Raw genomic sequence first — 18,856 nt, forward strand, 5'->3', positions numbered from 1 at the left:
GATAGGTATTTGTGTGTGTGTGTGAGCGCTGAGGAACCATTGTGAAGTTGTTACTTAACTGACTGGCACAGTTAATAGTGAAAAAGCCTAATCATCAACCATCATAACCACTGTCTGTTTAAACTTCCTCTTTGTCTCTCATATGGAGACGTGACACATTTCTGCTTCCGTTTTTAACTCCTGGGGTAGGCTGGACAGTTATTGGGGTGTCAGGGGGCATGCAGTGCTGGAAGGACGGCCAGTTGTGACTCTCAACTGTAGCCCCCTATGCCTATATGTATTCTGTATGGTCCTATTCCCGATACCAACCCCCAAAAAACAAGCCACAGAGAATCAGCAGGCCTCTTTCATCACCAGCGAAATGGGACTTATCCGTATCTCGTTGAGGGCAACAGCCATATAATAAAACGGTCAAATACTTCCACTCCACATATCAGACAAGTATCCCTTTGTTCGCTTTTTTTTCTTCCCATGCACGCGTGCGCACATCCTCTTGTACAGACACACAGACAGCTGAAGACTCTACATCATTCTCTCTCCCAGTCCTGTGAAAAGGTTTTTCATTGAAAAAATGGGACTTGCCAAAATGTCAAATGTCAAAGTCAAAATGTCTACAGGTAATTGTTACCCATGGTTAAACATTAACTTGACACAATATCACAGTTGGCTAGCCTACTGCTGATAACATTGGGGAAATAACAGAGCATAATAGAAACGTGTACATTTTACTTACAGATAATGAAGTTCTCTAAGAAAACGTACAGAAAGCGAGAGCTAGGAACACGTTACAGCCTAAAATAGATTGTATAGTGAATAGCCTATTTTTTCTATTCTTCTAGAGAAAAAACTCACAACAGCCGCCCCTCCTCTTGCCAAACACCCACAGGCAGTCTGGCGCTCACACCTTGTCCGTGCTGACAGCTATTCTCTAAGGGTTATATGCAGGGTTAGGCAGCTCAAACAACACTGGAACCTTTTCTATGTGGCTGTACTGTGTAGCACGGGTGCCGGTGCAGTGTCTGATGTTCTGAAGTGTCTGGTCGTTGCCAAATGACATTTGAAAATACCAGCGTCTTTGAAAGATAAACTTCCAGTCATGCATGACTGAGCTCATTTTCACACGCTGCTGTGGCTGTCTGAGTTACTGGGAAGAATCCGGTTTCTTTTCGCCTTCCACTACACGGACAGTTTCTGTTTCTGTCACTATCGTATAGCAAGCTTATAGTCCGCGTGGGCAGTTGTGAAGAGCACCGTTTATAGGAAGACAAACCTTTTTAGACATCGACGGAAAACCATAGCCAACACTTTTAACAGAGGAGCAGACGGGTTCCGACTGTTTAAAGGTAAAACAACTTTTTTTTACTGGACTAATGTGTGATATTCTATTTCTTTCCTAATTTCACCATAACATGTGTGTAGCCTACCGGTTAACACATTCAGTGTGGAGACAATGAATGTATTGACAAAGCCGAGGCAGGTGTTTCTGTTTTAAGGTATAATAGTGAACCTGAGATTTGGCCTGCTTCACATTGTGCTAAATTAGGCTACAACCCGTTACAAACCAGTTCTTACATTTGTGTTGTTGATAGTTATCAAGTCAAGGTAACATTAATTTCTTTGTCAGATTGACCGATACAGTAAGCAAAAATAACTTGCTCTGAAGTATGTGACAGTTGATTTTGGCTTAATTTCTACAAAATTGTATCTGTTCTTACTTTTAGTAGGCGTAATTGTAATGGTATTACTTATTACTATTATGAAATGCAGAATCAAGGGATGAGGTGCTGCTAGTATTTATACCAAGGCTTGGGTGATGGTTTTGGTGTAGTTTAATGTTTGCCCACTTGCTTGACAGGTTGGCAAAAGAATACAGTTCAGTATAAGCCTTTTAACCTGAAGATTACAATTGTTGCTATAAACATGGGGGCAAAATGCCTTGCAAAGACTGCAAAGTTCAATAACTATTGTGGTCAACTAAATGCACCTTAGGAAAGGGGATATCTAGTCAGTTGCACAACTGAATGCATTCTACCAAGCTATATGGAATTGTTTTATGAAGGTCATACCAAGGATCATTTAGCTATTTGAATTAGAATTTTAAGTATAAAAAAAATATATTAAAACAATTATTTGATGAAAAATAAAAATGCCATTAGCCCATACAAATGCATTGAATAGCAGATTCACTACATGGAACAACAGATAGTCCCCCCCCCAAAAAAAAATCTAAAGGAAGTTTGTTCTGAAGTGTCTATCCTATATCTGAGAGATATAAGAAACATCAGGAAAAATATAGTTAATTTGTAAAGTATACAGACCCTTTGACTTTTTCCACATTTTGTTACTTTACAGCCTTATTCTAAAATTGGTTAATACGCATCTCTCTGATTCAGAGGGGTTGGGTTAAATGCAGAAGACACATTTCAGTTGAAGGCATTCAGTTGTTGTTACGCCCTGACCTTAGAGAGCCTTTTTATTTCTCTATTTGGTTAGGTCAGGGTGTGATTTGGGTGGGCATTCTAGTTTTTCTATTTCTTTGTTGGCCGGGTATGGTTCCCAATCAGAGGCAGCTGTCTATCGTTGTCTCTGATTGGGGATCATACTTAGGCAGCCTTTTGCCACCTTTAGTTTGTGGGATCTTGTTTGTGTGTAGTTGCGGTCTGCACTGCATGTAGCTTCACGTTCGGTTGAAGTTTATTGTTTTTTTCGTGTTCCTCAAATAAAATGATCTACGCTTACCACGCTGCACCTTGGTCTGATTCTTCCGTCAACGAACGTGACAGTTGTACAACCTTTAATATACATTACCAGTCAAAAGTTTGGACACACCTACTCATTCAAGGGTTTTACTTTAATTTACTGTTTTCTACATTGTAGAATAATTGTGAAGACATCAAAACTATGAAATAACACATATGGAATCATGTAGTAAACAAAAAAGTGTTAAACAAATGAAAATATATTTTAGATTCTTCAAAGTAGCCACCCTTTGCCTTGATAACAGCTTTGCACACTCTTGCCATTCTCTCAACCAGCTTCAACTAGAATGCTTTTGCAACAGTCTTGAAGGAGTTCCCACATATGCTGAGCACTTGTTAGCTGCTTTTCCTTCCCTCTCCGGTCCAACTCATCCCAAACCATCTCAATTGGGTTGAGGTTGGTTGATTGGGGAGGCCAGGTCATCTGATGCAGCACTCCATCACTCTCCTTCTTGGTCAAATAGCCATTACACAGCCTGGAGGTGTGTTGGGTCATTGTCCTGTAGAAAAACAAATGATAGTCCCACTAAGCACAAACCAGATGGGATGGCATATCGCTGTAGAACGAAAATCTAAAATTTGGACTCATCAGACCAAAGGACAGATTTCCACCAGTCTAATGTACATTGCTTGTGTTTCTTGGCCCAAGCAAGTCTCTTCTTCTTGTTGCTGTCCTTTAGTAGTGGTTTCTTTGCAGCAATTTGACCATGAAGGCTTGATTCACGCAGTCTCCTCTGAACAGTTGATGTTGCTTGAACTCTGTGAAGCATTTATTTGGGCTGCAATCTGAGGTGCAGTTAACTCTAATGAATTTATCCTTTGCAGCAGAGGTAAATCTGTGTCTTCCTTTCATGTGGCGGTCCTCAAAACCGCAAGCTTCATCATAGTGCTTGATGGTTTTTGCAACTGCACTTGAAGAAACTTTCAAAGTTCTTGACATTTTCTGGATTGAATGACCTTCATGTCTTAAAGCAATGATGGATTGTCATTTCTCTTTGGTTATTTGAGCTGTTCTTGCCATAATATGGAATTAGTATTTTACCAAATAGGGCTATCTTCTGTATACCACCCCTACCGAGTCATAATTGGCTCAAACGCATTAAAAAGGAAATAAATTCCACAAATTAACTTTTAACAAGGCACACCTGTTAATTGAAATGAATTTCAGGTGACTACCTTATGAAGCTGGGTGAGAGAATGCCAAGAGTGTGCAAAGCTGTCATCAAGGCAAAGGGTGGCTACTTTGAAGAATCTCAAATTTAACATATATTTTGATTTGTTTAACACTTTTTTGGTTACTACATGATTCCATGTGTTATTTCATAGTTGTGATGTCTTCACTATTATTCTACAATGTAGAAAATAGTAAACAATGTAGAAAACAGTAAAACATAATACCCCATAATGACAAAGCAAAACCAGGTTTTTTGAAATTTTTGCAAATTTATTCAAAATAAAAATCGGAAATATTACATTTACATAAGTATTCAGACCGTTTACTCAGTACTTTGTTGAAGCACCTTTGGCCACGATTACAGCCTCGAGTCGTCTTGGGTATGACGCTACAAGATCGGCACACCTTTATCTGTGGGGTTTCTCCCATTCTTCTCTGCAGATCCTCTCAATCTCTGCCAGGTTGGATGGGGAACGTCGCTGCACAGCTATAATCAGGTCTCTCCAGAGATGTTCGATCTGGTTCAAGTCCGGGCTCTGGCTAGGCCACTCAAGGACATTCAGAGACTCCTGTGTTGTCTTGGCTGTGTGCTTAGGGTTATTGTCCAGTTGGAAGGTGAACCTTCACCCCAGTCTGAGGTCCTGAGCTCTCTGGAGCAGGTTTTCATAAAGGATCTCTCTGTACTTTGCTCCGTTCATCTTTCCCTCGATCCTGACTAGTCTTATGCTCTGTTTTCTCTTCTCAGACAAAAGGTGGTGGAGTAAAGCTTGTTGCATGTCTGTCTGACTCTCACTTGCTTTGACTGCTTTGCCACTCCTAGCTATACTACTCTGAAGTGATATACAGATGCTTTCAGTGACAGACAGGGTGAATCACTGATGTTGAAGACATCAAAATACAGCAGCTTAAAGAAAGTTTGAACAAGAGTTCATTGGATAGGGCAAGTTTCAATTGAGGCCACAATGTCACAAATGCAGCATCTTTGAAACTAACGGGTGAAAAGAGTGGGGAAGTGTGAAAAATTGTGTGTGCGAATTTACCCGTCTCATCAGAATGATCAAAATGGAAATTTGAGTTTCTTACACAATGGTATGTCTCATTTTTGTCACCAAGCTCATGCATTATGTGGCTAGCTACTATACAACATGCTTTGGCCTTGAGCATTTATAACTGTATGAACTGTGTCAACACACACACACAAACACGCACACACAAAGTTGAGAAGTGAAAAGGGACATTCTTTCATTGTGTTGAATTCCTCGGCTTGAACAATGGAGAGGGGGTGGGAGCAGAGACTGGGTGGAGGTCGGGTTTACCCTTCTCAAACAGAAGAGAACTGAGCACCTTGTGTGCACTTGTTGATTATGTGAAGTCTGATTATGCAATGGGGAGAGACTGCGGATTTCTTATAAGTATAGTCCAACGAATTCCTAACTGGAATTACACAATGCACTACTTGAAAAGTACAAAACCGTAGTATAGCTTATCAGTAGTATGATCTGTTTGCCAAGGGGGCCACGCTCAGAGAGGAAGAACGAGTGGTTGGAAATGGAGAAGAGTAGTATTGCAGACTTGTGTGACCGGACCCCATTGTGTTAGATTATGTGTGAGATATGTTCTGAGTATAGGACAAATATTGTGTAGGGAGGCAGGATAGGTAAAGACTTGGTTATAAACTCCACTCAGATGAAAAAGTGTGTGGAAATTGAGAAGTTCCTCAACACCTGAAACGGGGAACTCGGGAAGTTACGCCTTATACCACGGGGAAGTCACACCTTAATAAAAATACACTTTTGTTGCTACTCTCTCACCACATAGGGGAAATACAGAGACCACAATCAAGACATATAGAAAGCGTAATTCACTGTTCTGTTTTTGACATCTCTCATATGATATCATCATATGTTGCTGTTTTTACAGTACGCCTATTGTGGGATCGATTGATGTCTCACTCGTGTTGGTGCTCACGCTCATGACATAAGAAATAGATTTTGGCGTAGATGAGAACAGGCCTTCATCCGTAGGAAACCTTTCTGTGTCAACATTTAGCTCAGTGCTTGTTTGTGTGTAGCATTTGCGGGTGACAGGTTTCTGATGTATGTTGTACATACTCTGTCTCCTCCACAAACCCCACTAGACTGTGGTTCAACGGCTGCGTGCAGTTGTCTGACTTCTCTTATGGAGGAGTGCAGTTTTCCCACAGAAACTAAAGCATGTAGCTAATAGCTTCATCGTGGGTTGAACTGCCATCATTCGTTTGTGTAATGCCATTGTTATAAACGTTCTAACGCTGCTGTCCACCAAATTGGTGCCCAAATGTTGACTGATGCCCAGTCATTATGAAAGGGAGTCTAAATTACAATGGCATTGCTAAAGTAGGCAAATATTTAGTAGGAAACAGCTTTGCCATCATTATCATGTCGGCAAATGTACTTTATAGAGATGGCAATGTTGCCATTAGCTAGCAAAGTTTGTCAAAAATAGCTAGCATTGTTAACGTTAGCTAGCTAAAATTCCGTCCTGTCCCGTCAATCTTAGTCCTCTTTACACTACACTACTTTGACGACGCAAACTAGTCCCAGGAAATATACTTTTGTATATTTAGACAGGTCTCTATTCAAATCAGACTTCCTCCTGAGGTCGTGTGGGAGACATATACACCACATACCCCCCTCATATAGCAGAAAGATAATGTCCCTGCAAGAATTACCTTAATTAACTTAATACCAGTAGACAGCATTTTTTCTGTTAGCCAAATTGTAAAGTAAAGGCTTTAAAAATATCCACAAAAATAGTTGTGAATAATATCATTGGATTAATCAAGTGTGCAACACTATGCACAATATGGTTTAGATGAGAAGCTCCTGTATAGTTTGAATTGGTTTCCTTATTTTGTTTGTCTATACACTATGGTATTTACGGTATGCTAATAGCGGCACTCACACAGGAAGCAGTAACCACACCTGAGGCTAGTGTGAACAGAAAATTTGTAATCTGATGTTGAAAAGAGATAGATCTACCAATGTGGCGGAGTCCACCCTTAGCTAGCTTCCATGTAGTTGTGTAGTTACCTACTGAAAATACATGTAACGGATGTGAAATGGCTAGCTAGTTAGCGGGTACGCGCTAGTAGCGTTTCAATCAGTTACGTCACTTGCTCTGAAACCTAGTAGTAGTGTTGCCCCTTGCTCTGCAAGGGCCGCGGCTTTTGTGGAGCGATGGGTAATGACGCTTAGTGGGTGTCAGTTGTTGATGTGTGCAGAGGGTCCCTGGTTCGCGCCCGTGTCGGGGCGAGGGGACGGTTTAAAGTTATACTGTTACATTGGTGCCATGACCCGGATCACTGGTTGCTGCGGAAAAGGAGGAGGTTGAAAGGGGGGTGAGTGTAACGGATGTGAAATGGCTAGCTAGTTAGCGGGTACGCGCTAGTATCGTTTCAATCAGTTACGTCACTTGCTCTGAAACCTAGTAGTAGTGTTGCCCCTTGCTCTGCAAGGGCCGTGGCTTTTGTGGAGCGATAGGTAACGACGCTTCGTGGGTGTCAGTTGTTGATGTGTGCAGAGGGTCCCTGGTTCGCGCCCGTGTCGGGGCGAGGGGACGGTTTAAAGTTATACTGTTACATACACACTACCTTTTTAGCAAAAAATCAAATATGGGTGAAGTAGGCAAGAATCTACTTTATTTTTCGCCATCAGACCTGCATAATTCTTACATGAAACATAGTTGTGTTGATTAGCCTAAATTAAACATTCTGTTACATTTTACCCAAGTGATCTGTTCTTGCAATTTGTAGTCTATGAAATTTCAGATTTACATATGATAATTTTTCACAAAGTAGTTTGGATGTAGTGAACTACTTTTCGCAAGTAACTTTAAATAAGTAAACTATAATTTTCTTTAAGGTAGCTTTAATGTAGCTTAATTTCTTACAGTGTGACATTTCTATACACTCTTAGAAAAAAAGGTGCTCTCTAGAACCTTAAAGGGTTCTTTGGCTGTCCCCATTGGAGAATCCCCATTGAATAACCCTTTTTGGTTGCAGGTAGAACCCTTCTGGATTCCAGGTAGAACCCAAAAGGGTTCTACCTGGAACCAAAAATATTTATCCTTTAGGGACAGCTAAAGAACCCTTTTGAAACCTTTTTTTTAAGAGTGTAGCTTCACTAACACTTTAAATTGTACACATGTAGGTCACATGTATGCTACTACAGCTCAGTTAGAATTGAAATTAAAGACTGTGGTGTGTGTCTGTGGGAAGATACTTTGATCACCATGGCAGCAGCCACATGGGTAGTACACGTCTTCTGCAGAATAGCTAATGTGATATATTTTCGTTCTCAGACAGGGAATTAGTGTGAATACAGTGAATTAGCATTGCATTCATTGGTAAGTCTGCATCTGTGAGCCCTCAGAACACACTTGTCATCGAAGACAGTGAATACAAGACACACTGAATGGTGTCTGTGTGACTGATGGAAGGAAAATTGTGTTCTCATTGATAAGAACTGAAGAAAGGACACCGAATGTATTTTTAGGACTGAACAAATGTTTTTATTGATAAGGAAATAGTTAATTATATATATTTTTTAGAATAAGTGTATCTAAGAAGAGGAATGGTGTCTAGGAGATGTGTTGTTTAGAGAAGACAGGAAAAATAATGAGATAATCGCCACTGGAAGGAATGGTACAGATATGTGTTGGAAAGAGTGACTGCAATCACCCTGGGACAGATCTATCCTGCTTTTCACAGAGAGAAGTGTCTGGAACACTAATTAAAGTTGAGCAGTACTGACGTTTTACAACTGTGTTGTTCTTCTTGCCATTTTATAGAGGTCAAAGGTCAAACCATACAGTAACAATGGGGCCCAACCAGGGGTTTGGAGGGACCCTGTGGATGATCTTTCTCTTTACCCTTCTTGCATCAGGTAAGTGAACATTTTATTTGGTCTACAAATAAAGCAAAATACTGTATAAATCGAGAGGGATTCCGTTTCTTTAAAATTCCAAAAGTAAAACATAAATAATTCTCAAAAACTGTCTGAACAGGATCAGGGGAAAACGACAGGAACTTCAAAATGTGTGGAACCTGGCGCCATGGCAACGGGAAATTAACTCTGGCTCACGATTTGAAAAGGGGCTGTGGCAACATCACCATCTCAGCCAATGAGAGTTCCCTGTCCATCCATGGTCAGATAACGGCCCAATGTCAGAACTCTTCTGTCATCGAGCTGGGCCCGAGCCCAGAGGCAAGAGAGAGACCCTTCTGTATGTACTGGGAGCCACTTCTGGACCACCTCTGGGTAGAGGTGAATGGAAAGAACCACACTCTGTGCTGGTCGTCTGGTCTACAGGGGAACTGCTGCACTGACCTGTCCCAAGGCAAAAAATACGGGATTGCTATGTACGGAATACTCAACGCGACACAACAGGATGATATCATAAGTTACCAAATACACCCAGCCTATGGGTTTTTTGGCGGAATGATCAACTGCAGTAAGCAAGCCTTTGAGTTATCTTGTCAGTTATATTGTCTGATGAGGAAATCAACTTTAATAAGTAATTGTTAATCTTGGTACATTTTGGGTGTGTTATACAGTCTTGAAAATATAAATACTAGACTGCTTCTGAATGGATTCTTTGCCTTTCAGAAAACGAGTTTTGTGATGAGGCAAGTAAAGGATCTGGTGATAAAGTGAACATGTAAGTTGTACCTCTTTGTTTTGAATTACACCCCTCCATGTCATATCTCATATCTCTATGGCTATGCACATCCTCTTGAGTTGACTCACCAGCATGACAAGATGTTGTTGTAAACATGTTCGGGCAGTAGTGAAGTATGACGTCATCTATTATGAGTGAGCCGCAGAGCTTAGGCCACAAACCCCAAAAATTGAGCTCAGTGTGAATAATGGGTGGGGTCTGGTTTGTACACAAAACTTCCGTCTATTGTACAGCAGTTTCTATATCACCATCACATGCCCAAAAGTAATGCCTATATGTAATGCATAGAAATGACCTGTATGAGATAGATTGGGTTCTAAATACTGTGTCTGTATTGGTCTGTAGGATAGAGGAGACAGTGATGAGGTCCAAGGTGCTGGGGAACGTGGTGCTGCCCTGTGCCATGAGCACTGTGGTAGAGATGGAGGAAGGCTTTCAGGGCTACGACATCACTCTGCCTGTAAGACCATAAACGCACACACAGACACACAAACACGTAATGTTATATGATTATTATAACTAACTTGTGTGTTGGTGTTATGCAGGCGCCTCGAGGAGGTCCTCCTCAAAGGAGTCCATCAGTTCACCTGCCTTCTTATCTGAAACCTCGAGGAAAGAAAAAGGTCAAGGTTGTCTGCACCTACTTCAAAAACAGCACCCTTTTCCAGGTAAGAGCCAATGGGGTTTTCCACTTGGCTGCTACCCTAGTCTGTGTAAGCTGTACATTACAGTTTACACTAAAGCGCCAAAACATTCGTTGTCCGAGACTGGGTTTAATCGTTGTCCATAGACGAAGAAGTGTAGTTTGGCATTCTGGTTGTTGTGTGTTCACAGTGGAGTTCTAAGGCAAACCATCATGTCATCAGGATTCTAGAAGATGTGGTGGGAATCACTGTGGAGAATGAGATCATCACCAACCTTACAGAGCCAATCCGGATTGGTTTCCATCATTCTGTCATACCAGTAAGTGTGTGCGTGTGTGTCCCTGACTGCATGTGTGTGTGTCTTAGTTAGACTTGAAGTGCCGCCGTTTTTTTTCCCCTTGATGTATTTTACTCTCTCAAACTCTCCGAGCACAAACCCCTTTCAGAAGCAAAAAGAAACAAAAGGGAAAGTTTTGTAGAAAAAAATTGTCTGCATCTCAGAATGAGTCACTCTAGCAATTGTACTGTAGCAAGTAGCTTTTTATTATAGTATATTTATTAGTATATTTATATTCTTAAACAGTTGTACAGTTAGAGTAAAGTTAACTTTCTGTTGTGTGGTTGTAGTGTTTAGTGTTTCTGGACTTTATCTCAGCATGGCCTTAGTGTTATCACTTTTAGATATTTTGAATGATACTGGTGCATCAGTTAAATTGAAAATGTTTTATTCAGGTCATTGTACACTTGATCCTTTCTGTTCTGACTCAGCGTGTGAGTCGGTCAACAGTAACACTTGTAAAATATGATTGCAGCTAATCTTGCATGCCAGACAGATATACAGTATTTGGTATGTGTTGTTGTTTAGTATCCAGGTCGCCATCTAGTGGTGAATTGAATATGTTTGTCCCTACTTGCCTCTCACCTCCCCTTTGTAACTTTTCTTTTTCAGACAAGTCACTCAAGAAAATGTGTTTCTTGGGACACAAAGAAAGGTTTGTAAAGAAACATGTTTAAACTTGGTTGCAATAATAGCGTACTTATTTGTATTGTTATTATTTGTATTGAATATACAGGATGTTTATTAATGATTATAAACTGGGTCTTTCGAGCCCTGGATGCTGATTGGCTGAAAGCTGTGGTAAATGAGAAATTATAAACCGGGTAGTTTGAATCCTGGATGCTGATTGGCTCAAAGCCGCGGTATATCAGGCAATATACCACAGGTATGATGCGAAATTACTTGTTTACTGTTCTAATTATGTTGGTAACCAGTTTATAATAGCAATAAGGTACCTCTGGGGTTTGTGGTATATGGTCAATATAGCATGCTAAGGAGTGTATCCAGGCACTTCTCGTTGCGTCGTGCGTAAGAACAGCCCTAAGCTGTGGTATATTGGCCATATACCACACCACCTCGGACATTAATTCATAATTATGTAGGGTTAGCATTTCCAGGTCTTGCTAAGGCTATTGGTATGGGTTTAATTGTTGCAGATCCAGCAGAGGTCACATGGAAAAAGGAAGGTTGTGAGACCATACAGAAAGGTGCAGAGGACACAGAATGCCGCTGTAATCATCTCACATACTTCGCTATCCTAGTGGTGAGCTATAACCTCTATCTAGAATATTCCATGGCCAATCATTTGAATAAATCAATAACAACTAATCTCAAGTAGATTGGTAATAGTAGGCATAAATTGGTTTTGTCTTCTATTCACCTCAGCAATTGGAACCACGACCAGTGCGCCATCTGGAGGCTCTAACGGTCATTACATCAATTGGCTGTGCCGCTTCTACGTTGAGCTGTGTTGTCATCATGATCTTCCTTAACAAACAGAGGTACTTCTCCTCATGTGCAAGGGTCTGTCTCCCTGCAGCCTGTCCTACCCATAATATCTGGGGTTACCAGGCCTCAACATGTGACAATACTTCCTAATCATGTTGTGCAAATATCTCAAGAGATCATGGGAAATTCCTAAATGTCTTAAAAAAAAACAAGATATGAGTGATATTCGTTTCATAACAGTTACCCACTCTTTCTTTGTCTATCTATTTCTCTCCCTCCCTCCAACCCTCCCTCTCTCTCAAACTTTCTCTCCTCTTCTTGCACTGTGGCAGGAGAGGGATGAACCCGTCCACTGCGGTCCATCGAGGTCTGGCCATGGCACTGTTCCTTCTTAGCTTCCTCTTTTTCCTGACAGGGATTGTGGCCAACGTGGGAGGGAACAAGGCATGCTGGGTTTTTGGGGCGGCTCTCCACTATGCTCTGCTCAGTTCCTTCTCCTGGATGTCTATTGAAGGGTTACACACCTTTTGGTTGGTCTACGTGGTGTTCAGCCCCTCCCCCAGTCCTTACGTCTGGAACCTGGTTGGCTTTGGTGAGTGGAAAAATACACAAATAATTGGTTTATATTCCACTGCTCATTGTTGGTAGATGAATACAATTGACTTGAGTACAACTTTAAGCCAATGACTGTTACTGTACCATCATTTTCATCCTCTGTCCAGGTCTCCCAGCTATTCCGGTCATTGTACTGCTTGCCATTGGAAAAGTCTATGGTGTGAAAGAGGTTGTGTCCAGTGATGATGTCGACAACCCCTTCTTGATGTGAGTACACGTTGGATCTACTGCACCTGTAAGATGAACAGTAGTTCAAGTTTTGACATTTGACTGAGGTGGTGAGTAAGTTAGCCCATTGATTCATACTTTTTCACTATGGTCTTCTAGGTGCTGGATGGATGTCTCTCCAGACTCTGTAGGCCTACTAGCCCATTACTTCATCAACCTGACCTTCCTGGCTGTAGTGGTCGTTTCTGGTCTGATCATGCTCTTCCTGGTCCAGAGAAAGATCCAGAACCGAGACGAGTGGAGGAAGAACAAGGTGGCGTTCATCAGTATCTGGGGTCTCAGCTGCCTATTTGGGACCTCATGGGGCCTGGAATTCCTGGACTTTGGACACCTCTCTGAGTTCATCCTCTTCCTGTTCTGCATCCTCAACTCCCTACAGGGTAGGTACACCTCTGTTGAGTCTAACGTAAGGTTAATATGGTCACATAACCAGAGGAGGCCGTCGGAGCCAACCGTCCATTGTGTTGCTTTGAAACAATGCCCTGTAGAAGTGTTCTGTTTCAGCAGCGTATCAGGAGAAAACCTCCCTGCAACCAGTCTGCTAGAAGTTCACAAAAAAACTGCACTTTATTGCTGGTGTGACCATTTTAAGATACCTACAGTTGAAGTCGGACATTTACATACAGCTTAGCCAAATACATTTAAACTCAGTTTATCACAAATTCCTGACATTTAATCCTAGTAAAAATTCCCTGTCTTAGGTCAGTTAGGATCACCACTTTATTTTAGGAATGTGAAATGTCAGAATAATAGTAGAGAGAATTATTTCAGCTTGTATTTCTTTCATTACATTCCCAGTGGGTCAGAAGTTTACATACACTAAATTAGTATTTGGTAGCATTGCCTTTAAATTGTTTAACTTGGGTCAAACTTGTCGAGTAACCTTCCACAAGCTTCCCACAATAAGTTGGGTGAATGTTGGTCCATTCCTCCTGACTGAGCTGGTGTAACTGAGTCAGGTTTGTAGGCCTCCTTGCTCGCACACACCTTTTCAGTTCTGGCCACAAATTCTCTATGGGATTGAGGTCAGGGCTTTGTGATGGTCACTCCAATACCTTGACTTTGTTGTCCTTAAGCCATTTTACCACAACTTTGGAAGTATGCTTGTGGTCATTGTCCATTTGGAAGACCCATTTGCGAACAAGCTTTAACTTCCTGACTGATGTCTTGAGATGTTGCTTTAATTTATCCACATCATTTTCCTCTCTCACGATGCCATCTATTTTGTGAAGTGCACCAGTCCCTCCTGTAGCAAAGCACTCCCACACCATGATGCTGCCACCCCCGTGCTTCACGGTTGGGATGGTGTTCTTGGGCTTGCAAGCCTCCCCTTTTTTCCTCCAAACATAATGATGGTCATTATGGCCAAACTGTTCTATTTTTGTTTCATCAGACCAGAGGACATTTCTCCAAAAAGTACCATCATTGTCCCCATGTGCAGTTGCAAACCGTAGTCTGGCTTTTTTTATGGCGGTTTTGGAGCAGTGGCTTCTTACTTGCTGAGCGAACTTTCAGGTTATGTCAATATAGGACTTGTTTTACTGTGGATATAGATACTTTTGTACCTGTTTCCTTCAGCATCTTCACAAGGCCCTTTGCTGTTATTCTGGGATTGATTTGCACTTTTCGCACCAAAGTACTTTCATCTCTAGAAGACAGAACGCGTCTCCTTCCTGAGCAGTATGACAGCTGCGTGGTCCCATGGTGTCTATACTTGCGTACTATTGTTTGTACAGATGAACGTGGTACCTTCAGGCGTTTGGAAATTGCTCCCAAGGATGAACCAGACTTTTGGAGGTCTACGATTGTTCTTCTGAGGTCTTGGCTGATTTCTTTTGATTTTCCCATGATGTCAAGCAAAGAGGCAGTGAGTTTGAAGGTAGACCTAGACATACATCAACAGGTACACCTCCAATTTACTCAAATGATGTCCATTAGCCTATCAGAAGCTTCTAAAGCCATGACATAATTTTCTGGAATTTTCCAAGCTGTTTGAAGGCACAGTCAACTTAGTGTATGTAAACTTCTGACCCACTGGAATTGTGATACAGTGACTTATAAGTGAACTAATCTGTCTGTAAACAATTGTTGAAAAAAATGACTTTTGTCATGCACAAAGTAGATGTCCTAACCGACTTGCCAAAACTATAGTTTGTTCACAAGAAATTTGTGGAGTGGTTGAAAAACAAGTTTTAATGACTCCAACCTAAGTGTATGTAAACTTCCGACTTCAACTGTATATGGATTTGTTGCCATGTCATTTGTTTCACTACTGTTGAAATAAGTGACATTCAATACGGGTTTAGCTGTTACAGATAGCTTAGAATAATGTTGATTATAGGCTGTTTTGAATTCAGAATCTGGAATCTAATTCTGGAGCAAAGATCCTAGCTTCTGTAAGGTGTTATTGGCCTATCACAGAACTAATCTGAAACATTCTGTGGTCTGTCCCATAGGTTTCTTCCTGATGCTTCGATTCTACATTCTTGATCGGATGCGGAAACAATCGGGGTCTAGTTTGGATGGTAGCAGTAGCACAGCATCTTCCACCAGGCAACACATGCTGCAGAGCTGAGCTGAGCTGAGCTGGGGTACATGGGATACCATATTCTTGAAGGGTAATGGAGGAGCAATATACCAAACTCTGTCACTCAGAACATTCCAACTCTGGCGTTGAGATTGAGAATATTGTACTGGACAAGCCATTTCCATACACATGTCTGAGTGACTGTAAAAAAAACTACTGTCAAAATGAAAGCTTAAAGCTAAAATCTGCATAAGGTGAAACAGCGCCACTGGCCGCCCCCAGGCGCATTTATTAATCTTTTTTTTTTACGGGGGAGACATGCATCCTGCATCGTGGTAAAAAAAAAATGATATAGTACTCTGCTGATCTATCGCATGTGCGATGATGTCAGAGGCAACCAAAAAAAAACGGGTGTTTGTTGTTTGAAGTAACGTCTTTGTTGTAATATTGGAAACGGACGTGGCAGTTTCACCGCTATGGATTCCAGCTTTAAGCCCCAGGGCGACCCTTAAAAAGGTTGTTTTATTCTGTGTAAGCTTATTATTTCATAGATGTCAGTCATTTCAAACTTTTGAGCCTCGTCGTTTACCCATTCATCACGTTGTAAAATCCCACATGTAAGACACTTTCATACATAGTTTTCCAGAGAATGGCAGCCCATACATCAGCCATACGAATGTTAGAAGAAGTTAGATGAAACTGAAATGTGCTGTATGGGAGACAGTCCAATTAAGATTGTGGATAATCAGTAGGTGATTTGTAATTTAAAACGTCTCTAAAACTATGTACTGTTTCAGTGATTTTTTCCCATCTACTTTACTCAGAAAGGGACTCATAGAAGTGTCACTCTGGAGAATGTCTGCTGAGTGTTTTTCAGATGATGGCCTATGACATTTGGTTGAAGTTGGCAACTTGCTCTATTCTGTGACCGACACACTGTACATTCAGATCATAGTTACTGGACTATGTTTTGCACTTTATTTTTTCACTCGTACAGATATTTATTTTTTAGAAAAGATGACTGGTTGTGTCACTCACATCATTGTGTGTATATATTTTGCAACTTTTGAAAACATATTGTAGTATTGTATTTGTATATTAGTATGAATGTAAATGTGTATTGCTTCAATAAAAGTTTACTGTATAAGAAAAGAACACCAGGACCTTAGTTTGAATGTGTAACTACAAAAATATGTAATAATTGATATCTATACAATCCATAAGCAAAATATCTGCACTGTATACAACTACCATGACATAGACTGACCAGTTGAATCCAGGTGAAAGCTATGATCCCTTATTGATGTCACCTGTTAAATCCACTTCAATCAGTGCAGATGAAGCGGGTGAGACAGATTAAAGAATAATTTTTAAGCCTTGAGACATGGATTGTGAATGGGCAAAACAAAAGATTTAAGTGCCTTTGAACGGAGTATGGTAGTAGGTGCCAGGCGCTCCGGTTTGAGTGTGTCAAGTAATGCTTCGCTGCTGGGTTTTTCACACTCAAAAGTTTCCTGTGTGTATCAATAATGGTCCACCACCCAAAGAACATCCAGCCAACTTGACACAACTGTGGGTAGCGAAGCATTGGAGGTAACATGGGCCAGGATTCCTCTGGAACATTTTTGACAACTTGTAGTCCATGCCCGACAAATTGAGGCTGTTCTGAGGGCAAAAGAGGGTGCAACTCAATATTAGGAAGGTGTTCCTAATATTTGTACCCTCAGTGTATGCTGTAGTTTTGATTTACAGTAAATTGCAGAGGTTCAAAGGGAAAACACTGAGTGTATCATGATTGCTTAGTTGCAGGATGATTACAGTGACAGTGTGGAAACTTGCACAACAGGGTTTTTACGTGGCCACACACTGGGCTACTTCAGAGTGACAGGGAGCAGGGTAAATGGACTGTAAAAACACATGGTGGACAAGGGTGAGGGAGAATGAGGAAGTAAGCCATCAAACTGATACTTATGTCTCTTTTAGGCTGTCAATGAGATGTCCATTCTTAAGTAGAGGATTGACTATATTTAGCCTACATTGGAATTTACTGTTACCAGACTTAGATACAGCAAACCGATTGTGTCCACACTATCTCCCTGTGCTTTTAATGCACAAAGGCAGGTGTGAGTAAAACATAGTGTTTAATAAGACACAGTCCTCTTTTCATACCCACAAATATTTCAACTTACCCATTGTAAATAGCGTAACACCCTAACCACATCTTAAAGTAAATGGAAACAAGAATAAAGAGACACATATCACTTCCTTTGTGTCTGAGTCATCAAGGCCAGTCATAAACTCATCATATTGACACAATGATGATCCAAGTCAGATAGATTCAAATCAATGATGTGTATGATGAGCCCAGAGATGACCACGTCCATGGGCATTGTGACTATAGCGCGCCATTTCCCAAACTCTCTCACCTTGCTGAAGACAGTTGGACACCGACTTATAAAACATTGTAAAAGTGAATGTCTACACATTGGCTGAAACATATTCATGTCTCAGCCATATCCACTCCCAGGTAGCTCATTACAGTAATGTCGGTATTTTATCTGCCTTTGAGTATTTTAGTTATTGAGGCTATTAAGGCTGTACCACTTCCCTGTTCTCCAGACCAGAGCTGTTTTCGAATAACTATACTAACATACTGTATACTACATACTAAAAGGATCATACATAAAAATAAAAAAAATGGCAGCAGTGTGTGTGCAAAGTCTCAGACTGATCCAGTGAAGAATTACATTACTGCACAATATTTTGTATCAAGTCTGCCAGGAGTTTGCCGAAATGTGCCGAATTGGTCAATTGATACATTTCAGGTACATAACTATAGAGAACATACAAAAAATGTAGTTTACACTCCTAGGAATTGTCACGAATCCCGCCGAGGATGGTGCCTCTTCCTGTTCGGGCGGCGCTCGGCGGTCGTCGTCACCGGCCTACTAGCTGCCATCGATTCTTTTCTTTTTGTTTCTGTTAGTTTGGGCTGATTGGGTGCACCTGTTTTGAGTTTAGTTTGGTGGGTAGGCTATTTAAGGGCAGGTAGCCCGCTGGCTTTTGTGCGGGCTTGTTTATCTGTTATTTGGTGTTGGATTGTGATGTGGATTTTATTATTTTCTCGGGACAGTTTAGTCTGGTGTTTTTGGATTCGTCTTTTCATGCGCCTGTGTGTTTAGGGCATGATCGTTTTCCCTGTCATTTGGAAAATAAATCCACTTTCTTGAAACCCTGCTCTCTGCGCTTGACTCCTCCACCCAGTACTCCTAGCAGCTCTGACAGGAATGTCATACATGATGAATCATTAGCTTATACACTAACTTTCACACATCTAGATGGCCGGGGCCGGGGTGGCTGTGGTGCCAGAAACAGCTGTGGGGTCAGACTGTAGACACCAGG

General features: G+C 41.2%; 1 protein-coding gene across 1 annotated transcript; it reads left to right on the plus strand.

Annotated features, from left to right (window-relative positions):
- The first annotated feature begins 887 nt into the window (after positions 1–887).
- On the plus strand, positions 888–16,609 carry LOC129854052 (adhesion G-protein coupled receptor G5-like). The gene is made up of 14 exons (XM_055920678.1): positions 888–1,343; positions 8,764–8,858; positions 8,980–9,426; positions 9,582–9,633; positions 10,000–10,114; positions 10,200–10,322; positions 10,489–10,617; positions 11,248–11,290; positions 11,793–11,899; positions 12,022–12,137; positions 12,417–12,676; positions 12,807–12,906; positions 13,027–13,307; positions 15,384–16,609. Exons 2-14 carry the CDS (start codon positions 8,792–8,794, stop codon positions 15,500–15,502), a joined length of 1,959 nt encoding a protein of 652 aa, XP_055776653.1. The 5' UTR covers positions 888–1,343; positions 8,764–8,791; the 3' UTR covers positions 15,503–16,609.
- Positions 16,610–18,856: the final 2,247 nt, after the last annotated feature.

The sequence above is a fragment of the Salvelinus fontinalis genome, chromosome 4 (genome assembly GCF_029448725.1).
Source record: "Salvelinus fontinalis isolate EN_2023a chromosome 4, ASM2944872v1, whole genome shotgun sequence".
In the NCBI taxonomy this organism is placed as follows: domain Eukaryota; kingdom Metazoa; phylum Chordata; class Actinopteri; order Salmoniformes; family Salmonidae; genus Salvelinus; species Salvelinus fontinalis.